The following is a 22,627-nucleotide window of genomic DNA, read 5'->3' on the forward strand; positions in this document are numbered from 1 at the left end:
CATCACGTTATCTAAAGACATTTGCATACTATCCTGTGGCATTGACCAGATATCCATCCCGTCTCTGTTGAGGGAGAGATGGAAGCAAATCTCTGTTGTTTGATTCAATTATTTTGGCTAAACAACTTTTGAGTTTGAGAGAGGAGAAATGGAGAATAGCAAGCAAAATATGAGTGGAAATGTTGGCGTATGCTGCAAGTCACTACAAAAGAACTTATACCACAACTTTTCTAAATGTGCTAACTTTATAGTCAAGACGTGACCCACAAGTGTTAATAACTTATAGAGCAATTTAAATTGAGGATGCAATTGATAGGTAGTGCTAAAAGTGTTTGTGTTTCATAACAAGGAATATTTTGGAAATGCCAATCTCAAGACCAGCCGTCCAAATTATTTGCGAGCAAGCATGCTTTTTGTTAAAAATACAAAAGAAAATAAAAGAACAAGACTTTTACTTTAGCTTCGACTTGACAGCATGCTAGGTTGAGAAGCTGCAGACACACAAAACACTGTAAATACAACTCTACCAACACCATTTATACGGGCTGATCTGATCTGATATGCCAAGTTAAGTTCAAAAACATATTAATTGTAAGCTGAAAAACTAGTTAGAGAAGCTATGGTGGATCCAGTCCCCCATAATGTTAGAAAGCTATGGGAAATCTGGAACATACGTACTTCTGTTATGTTCAGTCTCTTTCTGCAGACATTTCTCATATTCTTTGCCCCTTTCAGGAAACGCACAGCAAACAAGATTGTGAACATGCTCATCTGGTCAGCTTATTTACTTGCTGATGCAACTGCAGTTTTTGCTATTGGACTCATTTCCAACACCCAAAATTCTCCTACGCCTTCTGCCTACCCGGATAACAATGACCTCCTTGCTTTTTGGGCTCCATTTCTTCTGCTGCATCTTGGTGGCCCAGACACCATCACTGCTTTCGCCCTCGAAGATAACGAATTGTGGCGCAGGCACTTGCTGCAACTCGTGTTCCAGATCGTGGCTACAGGTTACGTCTTCATTCTAACTATTCCGGGAAATAAAGTAATTATTCCTTCGTTACTTTTGTTTCTTGGCGGTATTATCAAGTACTTGGAGCGAACTTGTTCCTTATATCTTGCCAATGCGGATAGGATCAGAGAATCTGTAGTCAAAGATCTGGACTTTCTGATCATGGCCGAGTTAATGAAGGAATACTCAAACAAAAAACAGGATTTCTACCCGGTAGGAATCAACAGCGTTGGAGGATTCAGCACCAGCCTATCTCAATCAGAAACTATAAACCTGAATGATCTGCAGCTTGTGCAAGAAGCTTATGATTTCTTTCAAGAATTCAAAGGAGTTATTGTGGATTCTATCTTCACCTTGGATGAGTTGATAAAGAGCAGACGTTTCTTCAACAACACAAATGCAGAAAATGCTTTGACAGTATTAGAAACAGAGCTTAACTTCATCTATGACATTATGTTTACGAAGGCCGCAGTAGTGCATTCAAAGTTGGGATATTTTTTTCGGTTTGTATCTTTTAGTTCAACTATTGCAGCCCTGGCTGTATTTTATTTCCAGGTAAAAAAACACGGTTTCAATGAGTTTGAGGTTTGGATTACTTATGCCTTGCTGTTTGGTGCCATAGGACAGGATATATTAGCCTTTTTCATGGGCATTTTCTCAGATTGGACGATGGCTTTGCTCAAATCAATTGACTGGGCAGCACCACTCTTCAGTAAAATCTCGTACCTCAAGCAAGCAAAATGGTATGTCTCTAAAACAACGCCAGAACACATGAATTTCGCTACATCAATTCTGTTCCGTAGGTGGTCTGGTTCTATCTTAGGCCATAACTTGATACGATACAGTCTCAAAGGTCGTCGTCCAAACAGAACTACCAAGTGCATTGGTATTCTTGTATATCCCATTCACTACTTGCTTATTTTAATGGAAAGAACGACAGATTTGTTGGGCTGCACATCTTGTGTAGATGAGATAATGCATGTTTCGAAGCATAAAATTACGAAACAGCTTTGGGAATTTATCTTCGCAGAGATGCAAAAAAAATCCAAGTTCGTCAATAATGGAGAAAAGGCGAAGGAGATATTTTCTGCTAGAGGTGAATGGATTCTCAAACATGCTCATAGAAATCACAGCGAATTATTACTGCCTTTCATTCTGAAGTTTACTTACGATGAAAGCCTTCTAGTGTGGCACATTGCGACTGAGCTGGTATACAATACTGATGAAACCGATGCTGAAGAACATGCGAGAGAATTCAGTAAGATCATGTCTGATTACATGTTGTATCTTCTCATTATGCAACCTACTATGGTTGCAGCTGCAGGTGGTATTGGAAAAATAAATTTTGGCGATGGTTCGGGTGATGTGGGTAAACTACGAGTTGAAGATACTTTAGCCGAAGCCAGAAGACTTTTGAAAGTAAGGGTACTGGAATTGGACGAGCAAGTACGAGAAGTGTGTCGTGATTTTCTCAGCGTGAATACAGATGTTCATCCCGTGTCCGTTAAGGGAGATAAAAGCAAGTCTTTGCTATTTGATTCAGTTGTTTTGGCTAAAAAACTTTTGAATTTGAGGGAGGGGAAATGGAAAATAGTAAGCAAAATATGGGTGGAATTGCTGGCGTATGCTGCAAGTCACTCCAGAGGAAATGCTCATGTCCAGCAGCTAAGCAAAGGTGGAGAGCTTCTTACGATTGTTTGGCTATTGATTTCTCATATTGGACTAGGGGATCTCAAGGATGTGTAACCACCATTGAATGAATAATATTCAAGCTGTTAGAGAATTGTCAGTTGGATTAGAGAAGGAGAATTCATAGATTCAACTTCAATTAATTTAAGACTATATTTAATTCCTTATTAATGTTAAGTTTTTGATAAGTTATCACTTTATGGAAACGAGAGGTTAAAGAATACATTCGACTGAAATGTGAGGCTGACTACGACTAGAAAACTCGAGAGCAGATGAAGTCAAAAAGACAATTGTTCAAATAAAGTGAGAGGATCAATATAATTGAGCTCGGTTAATCTTGTACCATCTCAGCTTTTATTGAATGTCCGATTTTCTTGGGTTAATTTTCTAACATCAGATTTTGTTATTTTTACGGAATTTTATTGTAAATTCTCTGTTTTCTTAGCTTGTGATTGGACAGAAAATGAAATTTATTTGTAAGAACATTTAAAACAATCATATACTATAATTTCAGATAGCACAAGAAAAGGTTATTAATTAGTTTCATATTAATTGTAGTTCATATATAGAAGTTAGAGAGATTAATATACTTTTTAATCTATTTGTTAAATTAAAAATAATAACCAAAATATTCAGGTTGTAAAATATACATTAACATGATTTCTTAGATCTCCACGTTTCATTAGACTGTAGCATGTACATTTTATACTGATCAAGTTTCAACTGAAAAAACCTTGTACGAAAAACATGTCTGGAGTCCTTGACACTAGCAACAAAAAAGGTTATCAGATGTACAAATTGCAGAAACAGACAACCATCCAGCAACCTATGAAATCCCCATTCTGCCTTAGAATCATGACTGGCCAAACTATGCATGGACCTAACAGCTGAACTGGCCTTTCTTATGTTTCCCGTTACCCTTTTCCTCGATTAGCTTGGCCTTTAAAAAAATCATATAACCATCTCTTCCGATGATGGAACAAACAAGTAGGATCGATCACCAACAAAAGAAACTTGACGTTAGTCTCGGCTGATGATCGTGTAATTAATAAGGAACCCACAGCTTCTCAACAACTTTGCAACATAGCGGCTGTTCAGCTAACTTTGACTATTTCATCTGCCTTGAGCAGTATCCAAATCAGATATATATACCTGCAAATCAAGAAATATATTAATCCAGAACATGAGACTAATGATCAATCATTTGACCATAACTTTTTCATTTAACACTTATTACCCAAATCAAGCATAAAAAGCCAACACAAACATAGAGGTTTCATAGAATCACCATTCCTTTTTTTTTACATCGGAAATAAAAATCACCGCTGGATTTTGCTCCAAACATAATATTGCTATACATGCATGAAAATTCAAATAAAATAGCAAAAACTTAACTTTCCAACTCCACTTAACATCATACACTATCAATTACCATCATCTTCAATTTTCGCTTTTGATTTCACTCAATATTTTCCAACAAGATTCAATCTCATTAGAATATAGTAACTGTTTTCATCTTTCATTTGTTTATATCTATCAGTTCAGAAACTGAAATGCCTAGCTTTATTCTATAAAATCAATTGTAAAAGATTGTTTTTATATTTATAATTCAAATATATATATTATTTTTAACATAAATACATGCTACTCAGGTAATTTGATTCACGCACCTCAGCAGATTTGCAAAAGCAAATATCTAAGTTAATCACTGTAGCTTCATTCTACTAACCTGGTCTATAGTTGCGTATGGAAAATACTGGAATTTATTTCCACAAACTTGCAAGACCAACAAGGAAATAAAATGATTTCTGCAAAAAAGTATCTGAATTGATATTCTTGCAATGAATTTTTTCTGATATACACAAGAGCAAGAGAGAGGATGCCTTGCCTTCATTTCAATTTAGGGGCATAAGGCGCAGGGCAAGGAGAGACAGTAAAATCAGGTAACTGATTAATCAAATCAACTGTTGTCTGCAAGCATGCATTGAGTATTTTCTTTTCCAATCTAACCAGCTGAGTAGCAACTCGTTTCTTAGGGTTCAAATCAGGATCTGCCAACTAAAGTAGCCAAAAACAGAAAAGAAAATTCAAATTAAAACTGTCAGTAAATAAGTAAGACTACAAGTAATATATAAAAAACCAACAGAACTATTTAGCAAATATTACCATCAATTCATCTTCACTCAAGCTAGTAGGATAACCAGCCAGGCGTCTCTTGAAATAACCTGCAAGCTGATCCAACACAGCTCGTTCCATACATGGGCTCATCTAAAGCAATGAATATAGCAATACAATCTCAGAAATAACAGTAAATGGTAACCAAACAAACCAATCATACAGCTTCATTTAAAAAGATCAACTTACTGGACAAATTGGTCCTTGAGAAGAAATAACAGATTGCATCTCAGAAGGCTCCGATACATAGCCCAACCGCAAATAAGGAAGTATATCTGATATAGCCTCTTTCTCCTTACCCACAAGTATCTAGAGCAAGAAGACATTAAAAAAATTAAAGAAAAGAATCAGTGCACAAACATTAATCACTAGAACGGTTTGAATTCATACCTGAAACACTTGTATTGATAGTTTGCCATTTCTTTGAGCAACCATTCTTTTGTCTTGATATTGAGGATCTTCGATATCAAGTGCTGCCTGAAACAAACAGTACATTGTCCATTATTAACATAATAAGTTACATAACTGGGTTGGAAAAGAAAAGAAAACAATTCAAAGACAAGATATACAATTCAAAAATACCTCTACGGTGACTCGGTCATAAGAATTATCTTCATCAACAAAACCATAGTTTATAAGCAACTTTGAATTAGGCTGTGGTCCACACCTAATAAAAAAGGCCCAACTTCAAACAATCTGAGGCACTATAAGACAACATGAAACTGCATATTACATCAATTACAAACCAGACAACAATGGGTTCTCCAGCCTTGTATGGACGATCAATCACTAGTTGAACAGCACCATCAACAGCAGTTAACATTGCCTTGCAGGCGCTCCTATAGGCTAGCAAAGGGGGTCCAAGAGGAACCAACGCAAATCTCCGAGCCAAACTGACTTTCTGAAGATGGAAAGGCATTTGCTAATCAGTTTTTTTAATAACATACAAGCTAAGAAAAAAAATACTATTATATGAAAATGAGTTGTAGCACATCAAGATAGGATACCAACTGATATCGACCCAGAATGCTTAGTTATTTCTGCAATGAATAATACAAAGACTAAGGAATTAAGCTCATGCCTCTAATGCAGGAACACACACATAATTACAGAGAATGAAGAGATCAAGAATCATTTCCCTCCAAATTTAGGAATAAATGTTCATTGTAGGTCCACCGATCTAAGAATATAGCCTATGACAAATTTTAGGCCCCAACAGCAAACAAATAAAACATGATGGGTTAATCCATGGCCACTTTATAATGGCAAGCAAAATGCTTATTCTGAGCAACCTGGCCAAGCATGCTGTTTAGAAGAAATTTTACACAGATTAATTGACTTTAAGATTTTCACTAAAGCCACTATCTTGAATCAAAATGTAACCTCTATAAATTACATTTCACACGAGTGGAATGTCTGACATTTAGCAGTATCACAGGAATGCAAGTTTAACAGCTGAAACATAATCAATAGAATCAACTAAACACCTTCCAGTATGATAATTTAACAAGATCAAATCGCTTTTAAACAATCAAGCAACATAACTATCACCTTAGTATTTCAGAAGTACAATGAACAGAACAAATTACCTGCAAGTGCACCACACATGACTGTACAGCAACAAATGCTTGTTTGAAAATCTCAAAGGAAAAGGCTTCGGTAGGTATATCATATGGGTATTGCTGCAAAATGAAAAGGAAGTAATTAGGTCATAAAATACATATAAACACAAAAAGAAAATTAAATAAACTAAAGACTTTTGCTTGATCCAGTTATGCATATAGGGATGTAACCTGAAACAGAGAGCCGGCCATGAACCAGACTGTATCAAGCTCATCATATTCTCTTTTAATTCCATCTCTCCTTTCAATAACTTCAGCCTATTGAGCAACAACAAAATGTAGTCTTTGAAGATAACAACAAGAGAACATTCCACACTTCAATTAAGATAATACATACCTTAGTGGGGCTACCGGTCAGATATGCCAATTCAGCTTCTGACCATAGAAGTGGAGATTCTACAGCCAGTTGGCCCCTACCTCTTTGGCGATCAAGCTCTCTAATATATGGATACCAAAATGACTTCTTCCCTTGCTTCTTCTCATACATAAGATACAATGCCAAGCATGCCAATTCAGACAGTTTATTTGTAGTCAGTAGTTCAGCTGCCCCAAAGACCAAGCATATTAAAAAAATATCAAAACAGTCAAAGCCAAGCTAACTACTCATGAAAGCTATAAACACACACGTAAGCATGCAGGAAATACATAGCACAGCATGACTTCGCATCACAATGTAGTGGATTTGGCATATAATAATTTAACAAACAAAAAAGCTCTCTTGTTTTCTCCCGTAAGAATTGAGTCTTAGGTTCAAAACACCCACAAATGTCTACCAGGTAACTGTTATGATTCAAAATACTATAATTTCCAAATTGTTGTTAATTAGCAGTACAATCTAAGGCCAACTAGCATTTCTTTCATACTAAATAAATAGACAAACACAAACAGCATAATGAACGAGCATAAAAACTTTAAACAGCCAATTTATCTCCACTCTAATTCCACATACATAATATAAGATTCTAATTGAAACATCAATGCAACACTATGACATGAATTGCAATAACCCAAGTTGAAAAGAAATTGGCAGCCTTAAGATACAAAACAAATTGCAGATGATTACTTACCAATGGTCTCATTTCCCAACACTCTCTCGAGCGTAACAACGAGCGAATTCGGAACTGAAAACGCCACATCGCCAGCCTGCAATAAAACACACACACACACACACCTTAACAACATAATCTCAAAACAACAAACATAACACATTTTTTTATAAAAAAAAAAAAAAAAGAACAACCTGAAGATCTTCACTAGCAGCAACGTAATGAATAGGTCGATATTTAGAATCATGAGGATGCCTTCGTTCTTTAAGAAGAACTTTACACGGAGGCAGTCCATTTTTATGCATCCACTCCTTCAAATCATCCTCTTCTTTTTCTTCCTTTTTACTACTACTCACAACTACTCCGCCACTGCGTTTCTCATCGTCCTTGCGGGAACCAGCGAGTAATGTGTCGGAGGTGGAGGCGGAGCACGAATTTCTCCGGCGGCGGAGTGACAGAAAGGGATGGGTGCGTTTGAGAGAGAGTGAAGGTGAGGATGAGGAAACCCTAGGGAAAATAGGGAGAGGTGAAATGCAGTTGTCGCGTAAGGAATAGAGTTCCATGGGTGGAAACGTTAGCATAGTGAGTTAGGGAATTGGCGAGAAATTGTTGGTAAAAGGTAGAGCTAGGATTAGGAAGAGGATGAGGAAGTAATTGAAGAATTTGTTTGTTTGCTGTGAATTGCAATAGGCAAATTCTCAACAGTCAACATAACTTTCTTTTACCTTTTCATCTGTAACACAAAATGGATGTCTAAACTAAACTGTAAAAATAAGTAGACCTAGATGGGGTAAAATTAAGAGAAATCTATGAACAAAAATATTTTATTGGATGACCCTAATGTTTACTCTCTGACTCAAATAGCCCTCTAATATTTTCCGCGCGTTAAAAGTCAAAAATGACTCTAATATTATTAAATTGGAACAAATATACTCTCCGTCTAACGGTCCCGTATTTGAATGTTAACTCGGTTAATGTGGTATATAATTAGGCGTTGCCCTAATATTTTTTGAATCTTAAAAATGACCCTAACATTATTAAAGTGGAACAAATATAATCCTAATGCTATTAAAGTGGAACAAATATACCCTCCGTCTAACAGTGGAGGGTATATTTGTTCCACGTTGGTAAGGTTAGGGTCATTTTTTAGACTCGAAAATATTAGGGAACCATTTGAGCCATAGAGTGAATATTAGGATCATTTTTGTACCCTATCCCTAATTTATTTTATTTATAAAAACTACTGGGATTTTAAATTTTATTTTTTTATTTTAATGTTTCAACTATTATATTTGTTCTATTTTTTAAAGTTCTTTTTTTTCAATAAATTTGCGTTTTTTTTTTCTCTGTTCTCTCTATTTTTCTCATCAGTCACTAGATCGCTTTTCTTACAAATAAATATCCAACATTTTTTTTCTTTCTCTTGTTTAGGGATGGTCACGATTCATAAATTGGCGGTTCTAATTGGAAATCGTCAGTTCACGATTCTAAAAACACTTGAATCAGACATGCATTTCAAAAATAATGTTTTAGGGTGTCAAAATAATTTTGATGAGTTCTATGCTTATTTTATTTCAGCTGCATTTTTGATATTTCAGGTTATAAATATGAATTTTGTTGTGTAGTGCTTTATTAGACGGAGTGGTAGAGAATTTCGATCACGGTCGAGAAGGACCAGTTGAGCGACATTCTCTCGGATCTCGATCTTTAAACGTACTGATGGAATATTAATATATATGTAGTTATGATAATGTTAGGAGATTAGGATTCCATTTGTATTGAATAACGATAAAAGTTTGTTTTTAAAATGTATTTCAAAAGGTTTTGATTTTTAACTTATTTGTTGATTGCAAGTTCTCACTCAGTTTCGATTAGCCTAGTTGTTTTTTTTTATTTCCAGGCTCCTGTTATTTCTCTGGAGTGTTACTTCCGAAGTCTTTTTTTGGAAATTCTTTTCTTCAAAAGTATGTAAAAAATTATTCTAGACAACAATAGTTATTAGAGTGTTTATATGGCTATCTCGAGTTTGTCTGAATTTAGAATGTTTGATGTATCATATATGAATTTATTATAATATGGTTTGACGTTCTTGTACCAATTTGATATGTTGGAGTCTCGATTTAAATTCGAGCATTTATTTTGTGATAGATAAAAGTTGGAATCTCAAGTGTGTCGAGCATAACTTTAATTTATATCACATATTGTATGATTTTGAAGACTCGATTGCCTCTAAACATTGATATGTTTTGTCTTGTTGTGGGTAATTTTGTCGTCTTTTATTAGCTTGTTACGAATTTTGAAACAACTACTCCTATTTTCTAATGTCGATCATAATCCGTGAAATTGGATCGTGACAGATAATGTAGTAAAATTAAAATAATATATGATATAAGTATATAATTCTTTATTGGCCTAATTATTTAAAAACACCCCACCTTAAACTTTTTTTTCGTTTATACCCCGACGTAGAAAAATTTTCAATTATACCCTATTTCGGGTTTTTCATTTTCAACTCTACCCCCACTAAGGGTACAATTGATAATTTGAATAATTTATAGATAAAAATGTTAATAACAACAAATAGAAGTATTATATCATCTTTTCTCTTATTTGAAAAAATACAAATAGATCCTTTAACTTTTAAAATATTTAAATATATCCTAATCATTAATTAAAAAATTAAATTATTTTTTAAAAAAGTCTGATCTACCATAATACTTCTCCGATTTAAAAACCCGTCATTAAATATTTTTTAAAAAAATTATTTTTTAATTTTTGTACTCCTCCTTCCATGGGAGGAGCTCTTCTCCTTCCTTCCTTCCATGGAAGGAGGAGAACGCGGCTCCTCCTTCCATGGAAGGAAGGAGACTGCTCCTTCCTTTCATGGAAGGAGGAGAACGCAGCTCCTCCTTCCATGGAGGAGGAGCTGCTCCTCGTCCCTTGGAGGAGGAGCTGATTTAAAGGAGGAGTAGGACTCCTCCTTCGGAAAAAAAATCGGAATTTTTTTTTAATTATTTTAATTATGTATTAATTTTGTTAAGTTTTTAAATTTTAAAGAAATTAATGATAATTAATATAAATTAAATAGTTATTATTAGTTAATTTTTTTTAAAGAAGATGGTATTTTTGTATAATTAATAATATTAACGTTTAATTAGAATATAAGTTAAAAATAAGGGACTATTTTAATCTTTTTTTTAGATGAAAAAAGAACAATTTAGTACTTTGGGGTAGAGTTGAAAATGAAAAACCCAAAATAGGGTATAATTAAGAATTTTCCTACGTCGGGGTATAAACGAAAAAATAAATAAAAGGTGAGGTGTTTTTAAGTAATTAGGCCTTCTTTATTTCTATTTGTTTCTAAATGTTTTCTTTTTTTGACGGATCTTCTAGTTCTGTGACCGGTATAATCATTAAGTTCTCTTTTTAGCCATCGGATTATTATTTAGTATTTTAATGCTAGCCGTTGGATTTGCCTTTATTTTAGAATATGTCCAATACTGTATCTGTATGGACTGAAATTAAAATGACACTGAAGTTGTTGTGGATTCGGATTGTAGTAGAAAAATCGTCAGGGATCGTATGTGACATTTTAGTAAATTGTTGAGTGTAAAATCAAATACTGCACTAAAATGAGAAAAAAATTAGTAAATTTTGTAAGTATGTTGAGTATTTTCTAATTCTAAACAAGTTTATACCTACAAAACTTTGTGTTTTAGATTGCAACCACATGTAGAAATAGTAGTTTGATTTCAAATCCGATCTAAACTTAATTTATAATTTTTTAAAGCGGAAATTGCTGTAAATTTGAGATAAACACCAATTATATTTAGGTAATATTTAGTTATATTTTAGTGTACAATTCATTTAATTTCTGGAAAATCCTTTAATATATTATGTCTACCATTTATATATGGAGAGAGTAAATCAAGTTATAACACATCATTTTTGAACAAAGGGTCAATTCACCCCCTCAACATGGCACTAAATATCAAAAGTGTCATTTTAAAGTCTTTTGGGTCAAATTAACTCGCAACTTGCGGTTTTATATTAAAAATATCCAAATAGAGTGGGAATATCCTCCCCCCAAACTCTATAAAACCGAATCAATTCACTCCTCCTTTTTCACTGGAAACCGCTCCATTCCACCGCCAACCATTGCCGGAATTTTTTTTTCGATAACTTTTTTTGAAGAGCATACCCATTTGGGTATGTCCTTCATCGGAGCAAACCTAGATGGGTCTGCTCTCGTTATTGGAGGAGCATATATGCTCATCCAATATTAAAAAAATATATTTTTTTTTCAAATTTTAAGTATTAAATTGTTATTTTTTTAAATAATAAGGATTAATTTAGACTTTTTACATGAAGAGTGTTTCAAACGCAGGTTGGGAATTGGCGATAACCCTCTTTGATTTGATGCACTTTGATATAGTTGCGGGTCTGTTTGACCCAAAAATCTCAAAAATAACTATTTTAATATTTTGTGCCTAATTGAGGGGGTGATTTGACCCTTTACTCCATCATCAAATATATAAAAAATTTAATAATAAAAGGTTAATCATTAAAAAGTACTTCAAATTTTTGATTTTCTTTTTATTATATCCCAAACTTCAAAATCATTAATTTTACCACAATTCTCAATTTTAGTTGTACTCATTTTTTCGAATTTGATTTTTTCATTCGAAAAAGAAAATTCAAATATGTCTTTCATATTTGACTTGCAGACTAAGTGAACTCTTAGTATTTTTAAAAGATACAAAAAAATGTAATAATAACCAGTCTATGGCGTTATTTGTAAACTGATCCATATTTAGGGTAGGTCTTTTTCCCCTATGATAGCTAATCGCTCGTATCAACTATTATCTAAAAAAAATGTCATGTGACCTAGCATGATAAAACAATCTTTAAAGGGATGAAATGTCTAATCATTTAAAATTTCAAAAGTAATGTGTTTCAATTAAAACACCAAAAATCTAATTTAATCTCAACCTTTTATTAACCTTTTTAACCCTCGAATTTACGAGTTTTAAATTTATTTTATTTAACATTTTATTTTTAATATATATTTTATTTAATTAATAATTAATAATAAAATATTTTTAAATAAAATGTTGCTTTTCCATGCTTTATGTGCTATATGTTTAAATGATACAATTTATTTGTTATATATTATCAATTCTAATAAAATTCTAATATAATTTATTTAATAATTATTTCTATTTTATTTTAATTTATTTTAATCAACAACTACAATAGATGGGATGAAGATCTGAATGACCAGGTTACATGCAGTTCAAATGGCTAGTCAAAAATAAACTAAAATATTATATAAGAGAATAATAATTAAAATTAACAAAAAATAAAATAAACTAAAATAAACATTAGATTAAATAAAAATAATTATAATAAAGTATAATCATTTTCTGTATAATTTTATGAGAAAATAAATGCAAAATAAATGAGATTTATTAAAAATAGTATATAAAGTATGAAAAAGAAATAAAATATTTTATTAATAATTATTAATTAAATGAAATATATATTATAAACAAAATATAAAGTTAAGAAGGATAATATAATAAGTTTAGAGGTCTGATGGGTTAAACAAAAAGTTAAGGGATCTGATAGATAAATGAGTACAAATTTAGAGATCAAACGATGTATTAAGCCATTTTATTTTGTCCGTCTAAACTTTAATTTTCTGACGGAACAGTTTTTGTTGAAAACAAACGCTAAAATTTTGTGAATAAGGAGAGGTTAAACATTCATAAAGTTAACAAATTCAAAGGTCAAAAGGAATTATTTGACAAGTTCAGAGGTTCAATAAGTCAAACGTTAAGTTTAGAGGTTAAATGGATAAAAGGGTACAATTTTAAGGAATAAACTATGTATTAAGTCCAATTTAATTCAATCATAATTATATATTTTGATCCATGCTTTCACACTTTAGTAAATAGATCCAAGATAATTTTTACGCGGAAATTTTTCTCATTCGATCAATAGACGAACTCTCTTCCTTCAATCGTTATGGTTTTCTTGATGATAAGAAAACTACTATAATTTTACATCATTCATGTTGTATATACCCTCTTTTGTTCTTTTAGTGACTTTTATAAAGGAAAAGGTTAATGGACCTAATTCTAACACTTAACTCCAACAACCACCACACCAAACCCGTACTGTTATAATTAACTATAAATTACATGAGCATTAGATTAATAAAATTAATTTAACATGGCAGTTGGCCGTTTTCGAGCAAATGCAGTAAACTTTGGTGCAACCAGCAGCTCCGACTATATCTCATGCTGACACATTACCACCGCTCTACGTGCCTACATCACCAGTCACCACCTCACCACCTATGAATTTTACCAAGGGGTAAGGTCTAACATGAATGCTTCAATGAATCATACCAACATTCCCACGGCTCACATAGCCAAACAAAATCATACTTTACCTCCCAAAAAACGAACATATCAGTCGAGTAAAAATGATGAGAACCGACCTTTAGATGTGAAAGATTTCCAATAGGAGAGCACTAAGAAGAGCGGAAGTCAAAGAGAGCGTACACAATTTAAGGACATATTCCAATTAAAAAGGAGATTTAGAGCAAGACATTACTGTAAGAATGAGAATGAAAACGAACAAGTCAAAAGAAAAGATGCAAGTAGAAAAATGAACTATTTAAGGCTTGACTTCCTTATTTTCGGCTGCCATACGAGAGGGCTTTCTGGTGTAGTTGCTGGAGAATAGAGTTTGGGCTTGAATATAGGTTTAGTGGATTTCGAATTGGGCTTTTTATATAAAATACTGATTTTGGCAGCCCATTTACTTTTATACAGGACAAGTTAAATCTTTACTTTACCTATCTCATTTTCTTACTTTGATAACTTGTACTTCAAATTTCTTTCTTTTATACGATTTTTCTTATTTCTCTCAATCATTCTTCTTCTCCACGATTTCTTTTGAGCTGTAAAAGAAAATTTTCACGATTTCTGCTCCTTCGCTTCCGCCGTTCCGCCTCCTCTGTTCCGCCGTTCTGCCTTCGCCGTTCTGCCTTCGCCGTTCCGCCTCCGCCGTTTCGCCTCCATCGTTCCGCCTTTGTCTCGCCGCGTCATCTTTCTTTTATCTTTTTAATTTTAGATCTGAAATTTTTTGTTCTTTTTTTTATTTTCAGATCTGTAATTTGTTTATCTTTTACTGTTGATTCACCATTAAACATGTATAAAGAGTATCTTTAAAGAATCTAATACTTATTTCATGTTATATAGAATAATTTTGTGATTTTATATAATAAAATTTTGTTATTTCTGCATTTTTTTGTGTTTTGTTGTATTTCTGCTTTTTTTTTATTCTGCAGAATGATTTGTTGATGATGATTGATTGCTGAATTATTGTAATGTTACAGTGTTGTTGATTTTATGTTGACTTTATGTTGATATTATGTTGATATCTACTGATTCTTTTTATTTTAACATTGACAAATAAGATAATATTGTCTGTGAAATAAACTTTCGTTAGATGAAATGAAACTGTATCATAACCGTCTTTGTCAAAATTTAGTTAGGTATGAGAGGTGGAACGCAAAATAGTTATACAAGTGATTTTGAAGAAACTGTACAGCTGCAAAGAGAATTGAGGAAAAAAAATATTTTGAAATAAATTTCTTTAATTTGTGAACTGTTGTATTGGTGTATATTTAATATATTTTTATTTTTATATGTAAGAATAATTTTATTTTTTCATTTGAATTGTTGTTGTTGTTTTTTCATATTGTTTTGATTACTTACTATGCTAATATCTTTATCTGATTCATTTATTTTAAACATTTTGTACCTTTGTTGTCCTTTAGTAGAATTGCTACTATCATATTAACAAATTATCAACATAATGTCAACATGATATCAACAATTAATGCTAATTTAGTTGTAAAATGAGAACATCGATTGATTTAAGCAAAAAACAATCAACATATTATCAAAAACATGTCAACAGGTCATCAATACAACAATTTAACACTAACTTTACTTTTCTTTTAATGATTGAAAAATCAACATGTTATCAACAGTATATGAACAACATGTCAACATAAAATTGAAAATCAAAAAAAGTAGAAATACTTATCAACATAATGTCAACAATTAATCAACAACGAATCAACAATTAATGCTAATTTAGTCAAGATGTTTGTAAAATGAGAATATTGATTGATTTAAGTCAAAAACAATCAACATATTATTAAAAACATATCAATAGTTCATTAATACATCAATTTAAGACTAACTTTATTTTTCTTTCAATGATTGAAAAATCAACATGTTATCAACAGTATATCAACAACATGTCAACATAAAATTGAAAATCAAAAAAAGTTGAAATACATATCAACATAATGTTAACAATAAATCAACAACGAATCAACATAAGGAATAAAATAAAACATAATTTTTTGAAAAATTGTGACAATCTATAAAATATCAACAAGAAATCAACAACATGTCAACATGATAATGCTAACATATCCTTATCTAATATCATTTAAATTTTGTTTTTTTAGTTTATTTCACGCACAAAATTATCTAATTTGCTAATGTTTTTTTTAGAATAAATTTTTTCAATGTTAAAATTAAGGAAATACCAACTGATTATCAACACAAAATCAACATAAAATCAACAACACTGTAATATTATAATATTTCAGCAATCAACCATCATCAATAAATCGAACTGCATAATAAAAAAACACAGAAATACAACCAAACACAAAAAATGCAGAAATAACAAAAAATTATTGCATATAACCATAAATTTATATTACATAACATGAAATTAGCATTATATTCTTAAAATATAATCTCTATACATGTTTAATGGTGAAATAACAGTAAAAAATTGTAGATCTGAAAATAAAAAAAAATAAGAAGAAGAACAATGAATAAATTATAGATCTGAAATCAAATAGATGACGACGATGAGCAGAGGAGATGATGGCGTTAACAAAGATGACAACGGAGGCGATGATGAGAACGATGACGGAGGAGCGGAGGAACAGAGGACGGCTCAGCAGAAGATGGCGAACGGTAAAAAAAAGAGGAAGATGAACTGAGAGGAAGAGAGAATTGAATGATGAGGAGAGAGAAAATAAATGAAATTATGATTTGTATGCTGTTAGGATTTAATATATAGAGTCCTTATAAAAGTAATAAAATAGGCCGCACATGTTAGTTTAGAAAAGGCAAATTTGGACCCGTATAAAAGATAAAAAATTGGCAAAGTAGGTTATTTGTGTAAAAAGCCCTTTCGAATTTGGTAGTAGATTTTCGCAACTGTTCCATCTATATTGTTTGGAATTATTAAAGGTAATAAAGTAAATTGAAATCATATGAAATAATATAAAGAGCATATTCAATTTTTTACACTCTAATTTGAAAAAAATAGCTATAATTAAAATTAAAAAGTAGAATAAATTTACCAATTTAAAAATTTGAACCACAAACCAAAAAATATCGACTATTTTTGAATTATTAAGCTGATTTACAACATGTATTAAATATATAATTAATATGATTGTGCTATTTTAAAATTAAATGTAGTATTTAATTATTATATAACATATATCAAATTTATACCAAATTAGTGAAATAAAATTATAGTATTTTTTTCATCGCTATGTCGAATTGTTTATTTTTTTTTCCTAGTAGTTTAAATTTTGTTCTTAGCTAGAATTATATATAAATTATTAAAATACTTGTGTGAACCTAGTTCGCCACGTAAGATTGTGAACCTTCCATTGAATGCATGATACGTGGCGTATTTACATACCATAACCAATTAATAAATAGCATTTAATTCTAATTAAAAGATTACTAATTAATGTTATAATTATTAATTGGTTATGGTATTTAATTACACCACGTGTCATGCATTCAATGGAGAGTTCATAATCCTACGTGTTGAACTAGGTTCACATAATTTTTTTCCAGTCTAATGGCCAAGGCTCTTCCACCGGTGCATGAAGTCGGGAATTTGAACCCCGACTCTCTCAAGCCATTATTTATCTGTTTTAATAAAAAATATAATAGTGCTAATTAATTTTCGTTGACCACGTTTATTTTATCAGTGATATGTTATGCATCAATGTTAGAAATTAGTTGAAATAATATTTTAAGGAAATCAACCAACGGAAGGCAGTCGAAAAATGTATGGCGAGGAGTGAACATATAACAAATTTATGAGTGTTTATCCCATGCAACCATTGCGCCACGTCATTTTTACATCAAACCAATGAGCATTTGGGATAGAGAATCTTTTAATTATCACTTATTTTTTTTATCATTCAATTTTCCACATGGTTAACGCACAATTGGTTTGTTACACGAATGACATGGCGCAACGGTTGTTTGCAATAATTGTTCCAAATTTATCTCTGAAAAAGATACTTAGAAAGAATAATGTTAAGCTGCCTAACAGGCTGCCACGCAATCTCTATTATTTGAGTTGTGGCATGTAAAAACTGAACCAGTTATTTAACCAGTATGAACTAGTAAATTAAACTAATCCATGAAAAACCAATAGGAGATTGATGTGGCAGCCTAACAATCAAAGCTACAGAAATTTCTCCTTATTTAAGCAAATTCGTAGTGATCAATGTATAAGTTTGTTTGTATCAATAATTTGCTCTTTCATCACAAAATGGACCAAATTGATCCAAAAAATGGGTACAACACCCTAACCAAGACCTTCCACAGCTTAAGACCTCAAGTTCATCTCCCTCCAGAGACCACTCTTTTCTCAGTAACTGACTATGTTTTCTCAGTACTCCAACCCGCCACTAACTCGCTCTCCACTGCCATAACAGCCCTCATTGACTCATCAACGGGTCACCAACTCACCTACTCTCAACTCACCCAACAAATCAAATCTTTAGCCTCCTATCTCTACAACGTCATCAACCTCTCTACACAGGACGTTGCCTTTATCCTCTGCTCAAACTCCATTAAAATCCCGGTCCTCTACTTCGCTTTACTTTCACTCGGCGTTGTTGTCTCTCCTTCGAATCCGATCAACACCGAGTCCGAAATTTCCCGACAAATCGATATTTGTAAGCCTGTCATCGCATTTGCCACGTCTTCCGCTGCTCACAAGATTCCCAAGCTCAAATACCAGACGATTCTCGTCGACTCGCCTGAGTTTGACTCAATGATGTCGAGTTCAATGCATGAACTCGACAAGGTTAGAGTGAGTCAATCCGATTTGGCGGGGATTTTGTACTCGTCTGGAACGACAGGGAAAATGAAAGGAGTGATGGTGACTCACCGGAATCTGATCGCGTCAGTAGCAGGATTTTTTCCTGACAGGGAGTCTTCAACGGTGGTTTCGCTCAGTCCTGTGCCTTATTTTCATGTGTATGGATTTTGCTGCTGCATTGCATCCGCTGCGGCGAGGGAGACGGTGGTGGTGATGGAAAGGTTTGATCTGAAGAAGATGTTGAGAGCTGTTGAAGAGTTTAGGATTACACGAATCCGTGTGGCTCCGCCTGTGGTGGTGGGAATCGTAAAGAGTAAAGATATAACGGAAAATTATGACTTGACGTCGCTCGAGAGAGTTGCTTCTGCCGGAGCTCCTCTCGGAAAAGAGGAAATTGCAGCTTTCAGGATGAAGTTTCCTGCCGTGGAGCTATGGCAGGTTAGTGCTAATAAAAGTTTGAACGCAAATAATATTTTTATTTCTATTTGTAAAAATTAGAAGTGCGTGATAAAATTAGAAAATACTTAAATTCATGATTTATTTACAATTTAAGCTAAATTGAACATTTACAACCTTCAATTAATTAAAAGTTCTTAACTTATGATTAAGTTATACTTTTTCTGAGGCTTATCATTTTCATTCATAAAACCAAGGTGTATGGATTAACTGAATCAACAGCGGGAGTTTTTGGAGCAAGGAATCCTGAAGAAAGTTGTCGGTGGGGTTCGGTTGGGCGGCTTTCAGGTAATTTTGAGGCAAAAATTGTTAATCCTGATACAGGTGAAGCTTTACCTCCAGGGCAACAAGGGGAGCTTTGGGTTAAAGGACCCACAATCATGAAAGGTAATTTGCAAAAACGTTTTCTAAACTCCGAAACTCTATATTTATAATCTATTCTTATTAAAAAAAAAATCAGCGTTTTCAGTTTCAGAAATTTAGTCGGAGGTCTAATCATCTAATGTGGGAGCGACGATGTGCAGGTTATATCGGAGATTCAGAGTCTACTTCTACTTGTTTGCTCTCGGACGGGTGGCTGAGGACCGGTGATCTCTGTTACATTGATGAGGAAGGTTTCATGTTTGTGGTCGACAGGCTGAAGGAGCTGATAAAATACAAGGCCTATCAGGTATTTCAAATCTCAATTCTATATATTTTGGTTTTAGTATTATTTAAAGCACATAAAGATAAATAAAAGTAGCGACTATTCTACTAACTTATGCAGGTAGCTCCAGCTGAACTAGAGCAACTTCTTCACTCTCACCCGGAAATTATTGATGCTGCAGTCATACCGTAAACATTTCTCTATTTTAATCAAATTTCAAACTCTTCATTTTTATCTTAAGTGAAATTAATTATCTGTTGCTTCTATAAAATTCGCCCTGTTTATCAACCGAGGGTGAGAAAAAATTAAACTAGCCCAATTTAACCGACCTATTTCAGTTAATTATATTGAAAAAATTCAATTAAATTGGTTAGTTTGGACAGTTCGGTTACAGTTAGGAGTTATAAAAATTTAGTTAATCGAATTATTCTTTATATGTTTATGATCAGTTTGGTTTTATATTTCAAAATTTTGTTAAATTTTGTTTGATCTGGTTTCGGTTAATTTGATCGGTTCAATTGAAAAGGTAAAATAATCCAATTAATTTCATTTTGATTAAATTGGTTGGTTTTTAACCAAAACAATCATGTTATAGACTAACTAGGTTGCATGAAAATTGCTGAAATAAAAATTGCCAAAACGATATTTTTTATAAAAATAGGTTATAAATATAAATCTGAAGTTTTATAAATGTTTCGGAAATGGAAAGCCGAAACGTAAGATTGTCTAAGTTTACGGACTAATGAAGTGTTGGATCGTAGATATCCCGATGAAGTAGCTGGAGAGATACCCATGGCTGCGGTGGTGAAAGATCCTCAGAGCAGTCTTGATGAAAGAAGCATAATTGATTTTGTAGCCAAATCGGTATTCTTTTTATCCTTTCAATTTTTGTTCATCTGATAATTGAATTTTGGTAAGCTTATATTTGGTTATATATGTATGAGCAGGTTGCACCTTACAAGAAAATAAGGCGAGTAGCTTTTGTGAGCTCTATACCAAGAAATTCAGCTGGCAAAATATTAAGAAATGACTTGAAAAAGAAGATTGTTCCCAATTAATTACATATCTACAAAATATGGGTAATTGAACAAATTAATAAGATTTGTGTGTTTCAGAATATCCCAACTTCGTAATTGCCATTATCTTCCTGCCTTTTCATTAACCATATTATTTTCCTTTATTCACATAGATATTTGGACTAAACTAATAGTTAGATTATTAACTCTAATAAATAAACTATTGATAATCTTATGTAAGCATATGATATAATTCAGTGATGGTAAAATATTACCTAATTGTCAATTTTTTTGTTTTTAATAATATGGATATCCATTTTACATTCAACTATTACTTTTTAATAAAATAAATAAATAAACTTCTAAAGTTTAATTTTAAATTTATTTTTTTTGTCAGGTGATCTGGATTTTAAAAAAATAAAAATCTCCAAGAGTTGGCCTTGAATTTTAGGCTTTTTATATAAAATACTGTTTTTTCTCCAATATTTACTTTTTTACCATCCCTTCTAAATCTTTACATTTCATACCAACTTTCTTTTCTTTTATACTATTTTTTGAAAAAAAACTTTACTTTTTAGATTGGCTTATCCCCTTAAAAACCCCTCACCTTTTACCCCCAATTCGTTTGCACCCTCACATTGCAAAACCACCAAATATACCCAAATTACGACCTTTCACTTTCAATTGCACCCTCAAACATTAAATTGATCTCTTTTCACTTGAAAAATAGGTTTATTTTTATTTTAAATAAAATATTAAATCCTATTTTAAAATATGTGCTAAAATTTAAAGTATTGATTTGAACATTTTTCAAGTAAAAAGAGGTCAATTTAATGCTTGAGGGTGCAATTGAAAGTGAAAGGTCGTAATTTGGGTATATTTAGTGGTTTTATAACGTGAGGGTGCAAACGAATTGGGGGTAAAAGGTGGGGGGATTTTAAGAGGATAATCCTTTTAGATTAAATCCCATTTTCCAACATTTTTCTTCATCATTTTTGATTTTTTTTCACCATTATATTCCTGCACTTAATATTTATCACATATTTTAATTTTAAATTTTTTTAATTTTTTTGATTTTTTGAATTTTTTTTGAATTTTGACTTTTTTTTACTGTTGATGTTTTTCGCCAGTTTTAATATCAACATGAAATCAACACGAAATCAACATATATAATAAACTAACAAATTTAATTTTTTCAATCTTCTTTTACACTAATTTTTATTTTTTCAATATTTTTTCAATATTTTTTCAATATTTTTTATTTTATTTCACATATAATGTGTTATTTTTCGTTAATGATAAAATCAACTAAATATCAACATAATATCAACACAATATCAACATAAGATCAACATTGTAACATTACAATAATTTAATATCATTATTTTCTTCTTCACCAATACTAAAATCAACAAAATATCAACCGAAAATCAACACAATGTCAACACTGTAACATTACAATAATTCAACTTTATTATTTGTCTTCTTTCCCGATACTATCATATCATTATCTAGTCTCAATTTAATTTAATTTAATTTTTTAGTTTATTTCACAGACAATATTATCTTATTTGCCAATGTTAAAATAAAAAAAACAGTTGATATCAACATAATATCAACACAAAATCAACATAAAATCTACAACACTGTGACATTACAATAATTCAGCAATCAATCATCATCAACAAATCGTTCTGCAGAATATAAAAAAAATG

General features: G+C 32.1%; 3 protein-coding genes across 4 annotated transcripts; 2 read left to right on the plus strand and 1 right to left on the minus strand.

Moving 5' to 3' along the window:
• The first annotated feature begins 619 nt into the window (after positions 1-619).
• On the plus strand, positions 620-2,758 carry LOC130014765 (uncharacterized). The gene has a single exon (XM_056105907.1). It carries the CDS (start codon positions 620-622, stop codon positions 2,756-2,758), a length of 2,139 nt encoding a protein of 712 aa, XP_055961882.1.
• Positions 2,759-3,288: 530 nt separating this feature from the next.
• On the minus strand, positions 3,289-8,273 carry LOC126682268 (ribulose-1,5 bisphosphate carboxylase/oxygenase large subunit N-methyltransferase, chloroplastic). Of its 2 annotated transcripts, XR_007641424.2 has the most exons (13): positions 7,739-8,272; positions 7,566-7,641; positions 6,836-7,041; positions 6,670-6,756; positions 6,466-6,558; positions 5,623-5,777; positions 5,459-5,543; positions 5,267-5,353; positions 5,066-5,185; positions 4,868-4,969; positions 4,590-4,759; positions 4,431-4,509; positions 3,289-3,853 (listed from the first exon to the last, which is right to left on the minus strand). XR_007641424.2 is itself a non-coding variant. In XM_050377876.2 (12 exons), exons 1-11 carry the CDS (start codon positions 8,123-8,125, stop codon positions 4,592-4,594), a joined length of 1,566 nt encoding a protein of 521 aa, XP_050233833.1. In that variant the 5' UTR covers positions 8,126-8,273; the 3' UTR covers positions 3,289-3,853; positions 4,590-4,591. The 2 variants fall into 2 exon arrangements, 1 of the variants encoding a protein (XP_050233833.1); XM_050377876.2 differs by lacking the exon at positions 4,431-4,509 and having other exon boundaries at positions 7,739-8,273.
• Positions 8,274-18,104: 9,831 nt separating this feature from the next.
• LOC126682668 (4-coumarate--CoA ligase-like 9) lies at positions 18,105-21,061 on the plus strand. Its single transcript, XM_050378408.2, has 6 exons — positions 18,105-19,232; positions 19,448-19,637; positions 19,775-19,920; positions 20,017-20,084; positions 20,658-20,760; positions 20,844-21,061. The coding sequence occupies exons 1-6, from the start codon at positions 18,195-18,197 to the stop codon at positions 20,952-20,954; spliced, it is 1,656 nt and encodes a 551-aa protein (XP_050234365.1). The 5' UTR covers positions 18,105-18,194; the 3' UTR covers positions 20,955-21,061.
• The last annotated feature ends 1,566 nt before the right edge of the window (positions 21,062-22,627 follow it).

The sequence above is a fragment of the Mercurialis annua genome, linkage group LG5 (genome assembly GCF_937616625.2).
Source record: "Mercurialis annua linkage group LG5, ddMerAnnu1.2, whole genome shotgun sequence".
Classification (NCBI taxonomy): domain Eukaryota; kingdom Viridiplantae; phylum Streptophyta; class Magnoliopsida; order Malpighiales; family Euphorbiaceae; genus Mercurialis; species Mercurialis annua.

Coding starts and splice junctions, on each gene's coding strand:
- LOC130014765 (XM_056105907.1), top strand. CDS start 620: ATGGTGGATCCAGTCCCCCATAATGTTAGAAAGCTATGGGAAATCTGG.
- LOC126682268 (XM_050377876.2), bottom strand. CDS start 8,125: ATGCTAACGTTTCCACCCATGGAACTCTATTCCTTACGCGACAACTGC. Junction 7,042..7,565: donor GTTGGGAAATGAGACCATTG/GTAAGTAATCAT, acceptor TCTTTGGGGCAG/CTGAACTACTGACTACAAAT. Junction 5,354..5,458: donor ATGACCGAGTCACCGTAGAG/GTATTTTTGAAT, acceptor TGTTTGTTTCAG/GCAGCACTTGATATCGAAGA.
- LOC126682668 (XM_050378408.2), top strand. CDS start 18,195: ATGTATAAGTTTGTTTGTATCAATAATTTGCTCTTTCATCACAAAATG. Junction 19,921..20,016: donor TAAAATACAAGGCCTATCAG/GTATTTCAAATC, acceptor TAACTTATGCAG/GTAGCTCCAGCTGAACTAGA. Junction 20,761..20,843: donor TTGATTTTGTAGCCAAATCG/GTATTCTTTTTA, acceptor ATGTATGAGCAG/GTTGCACCTTACAAGAAAAT.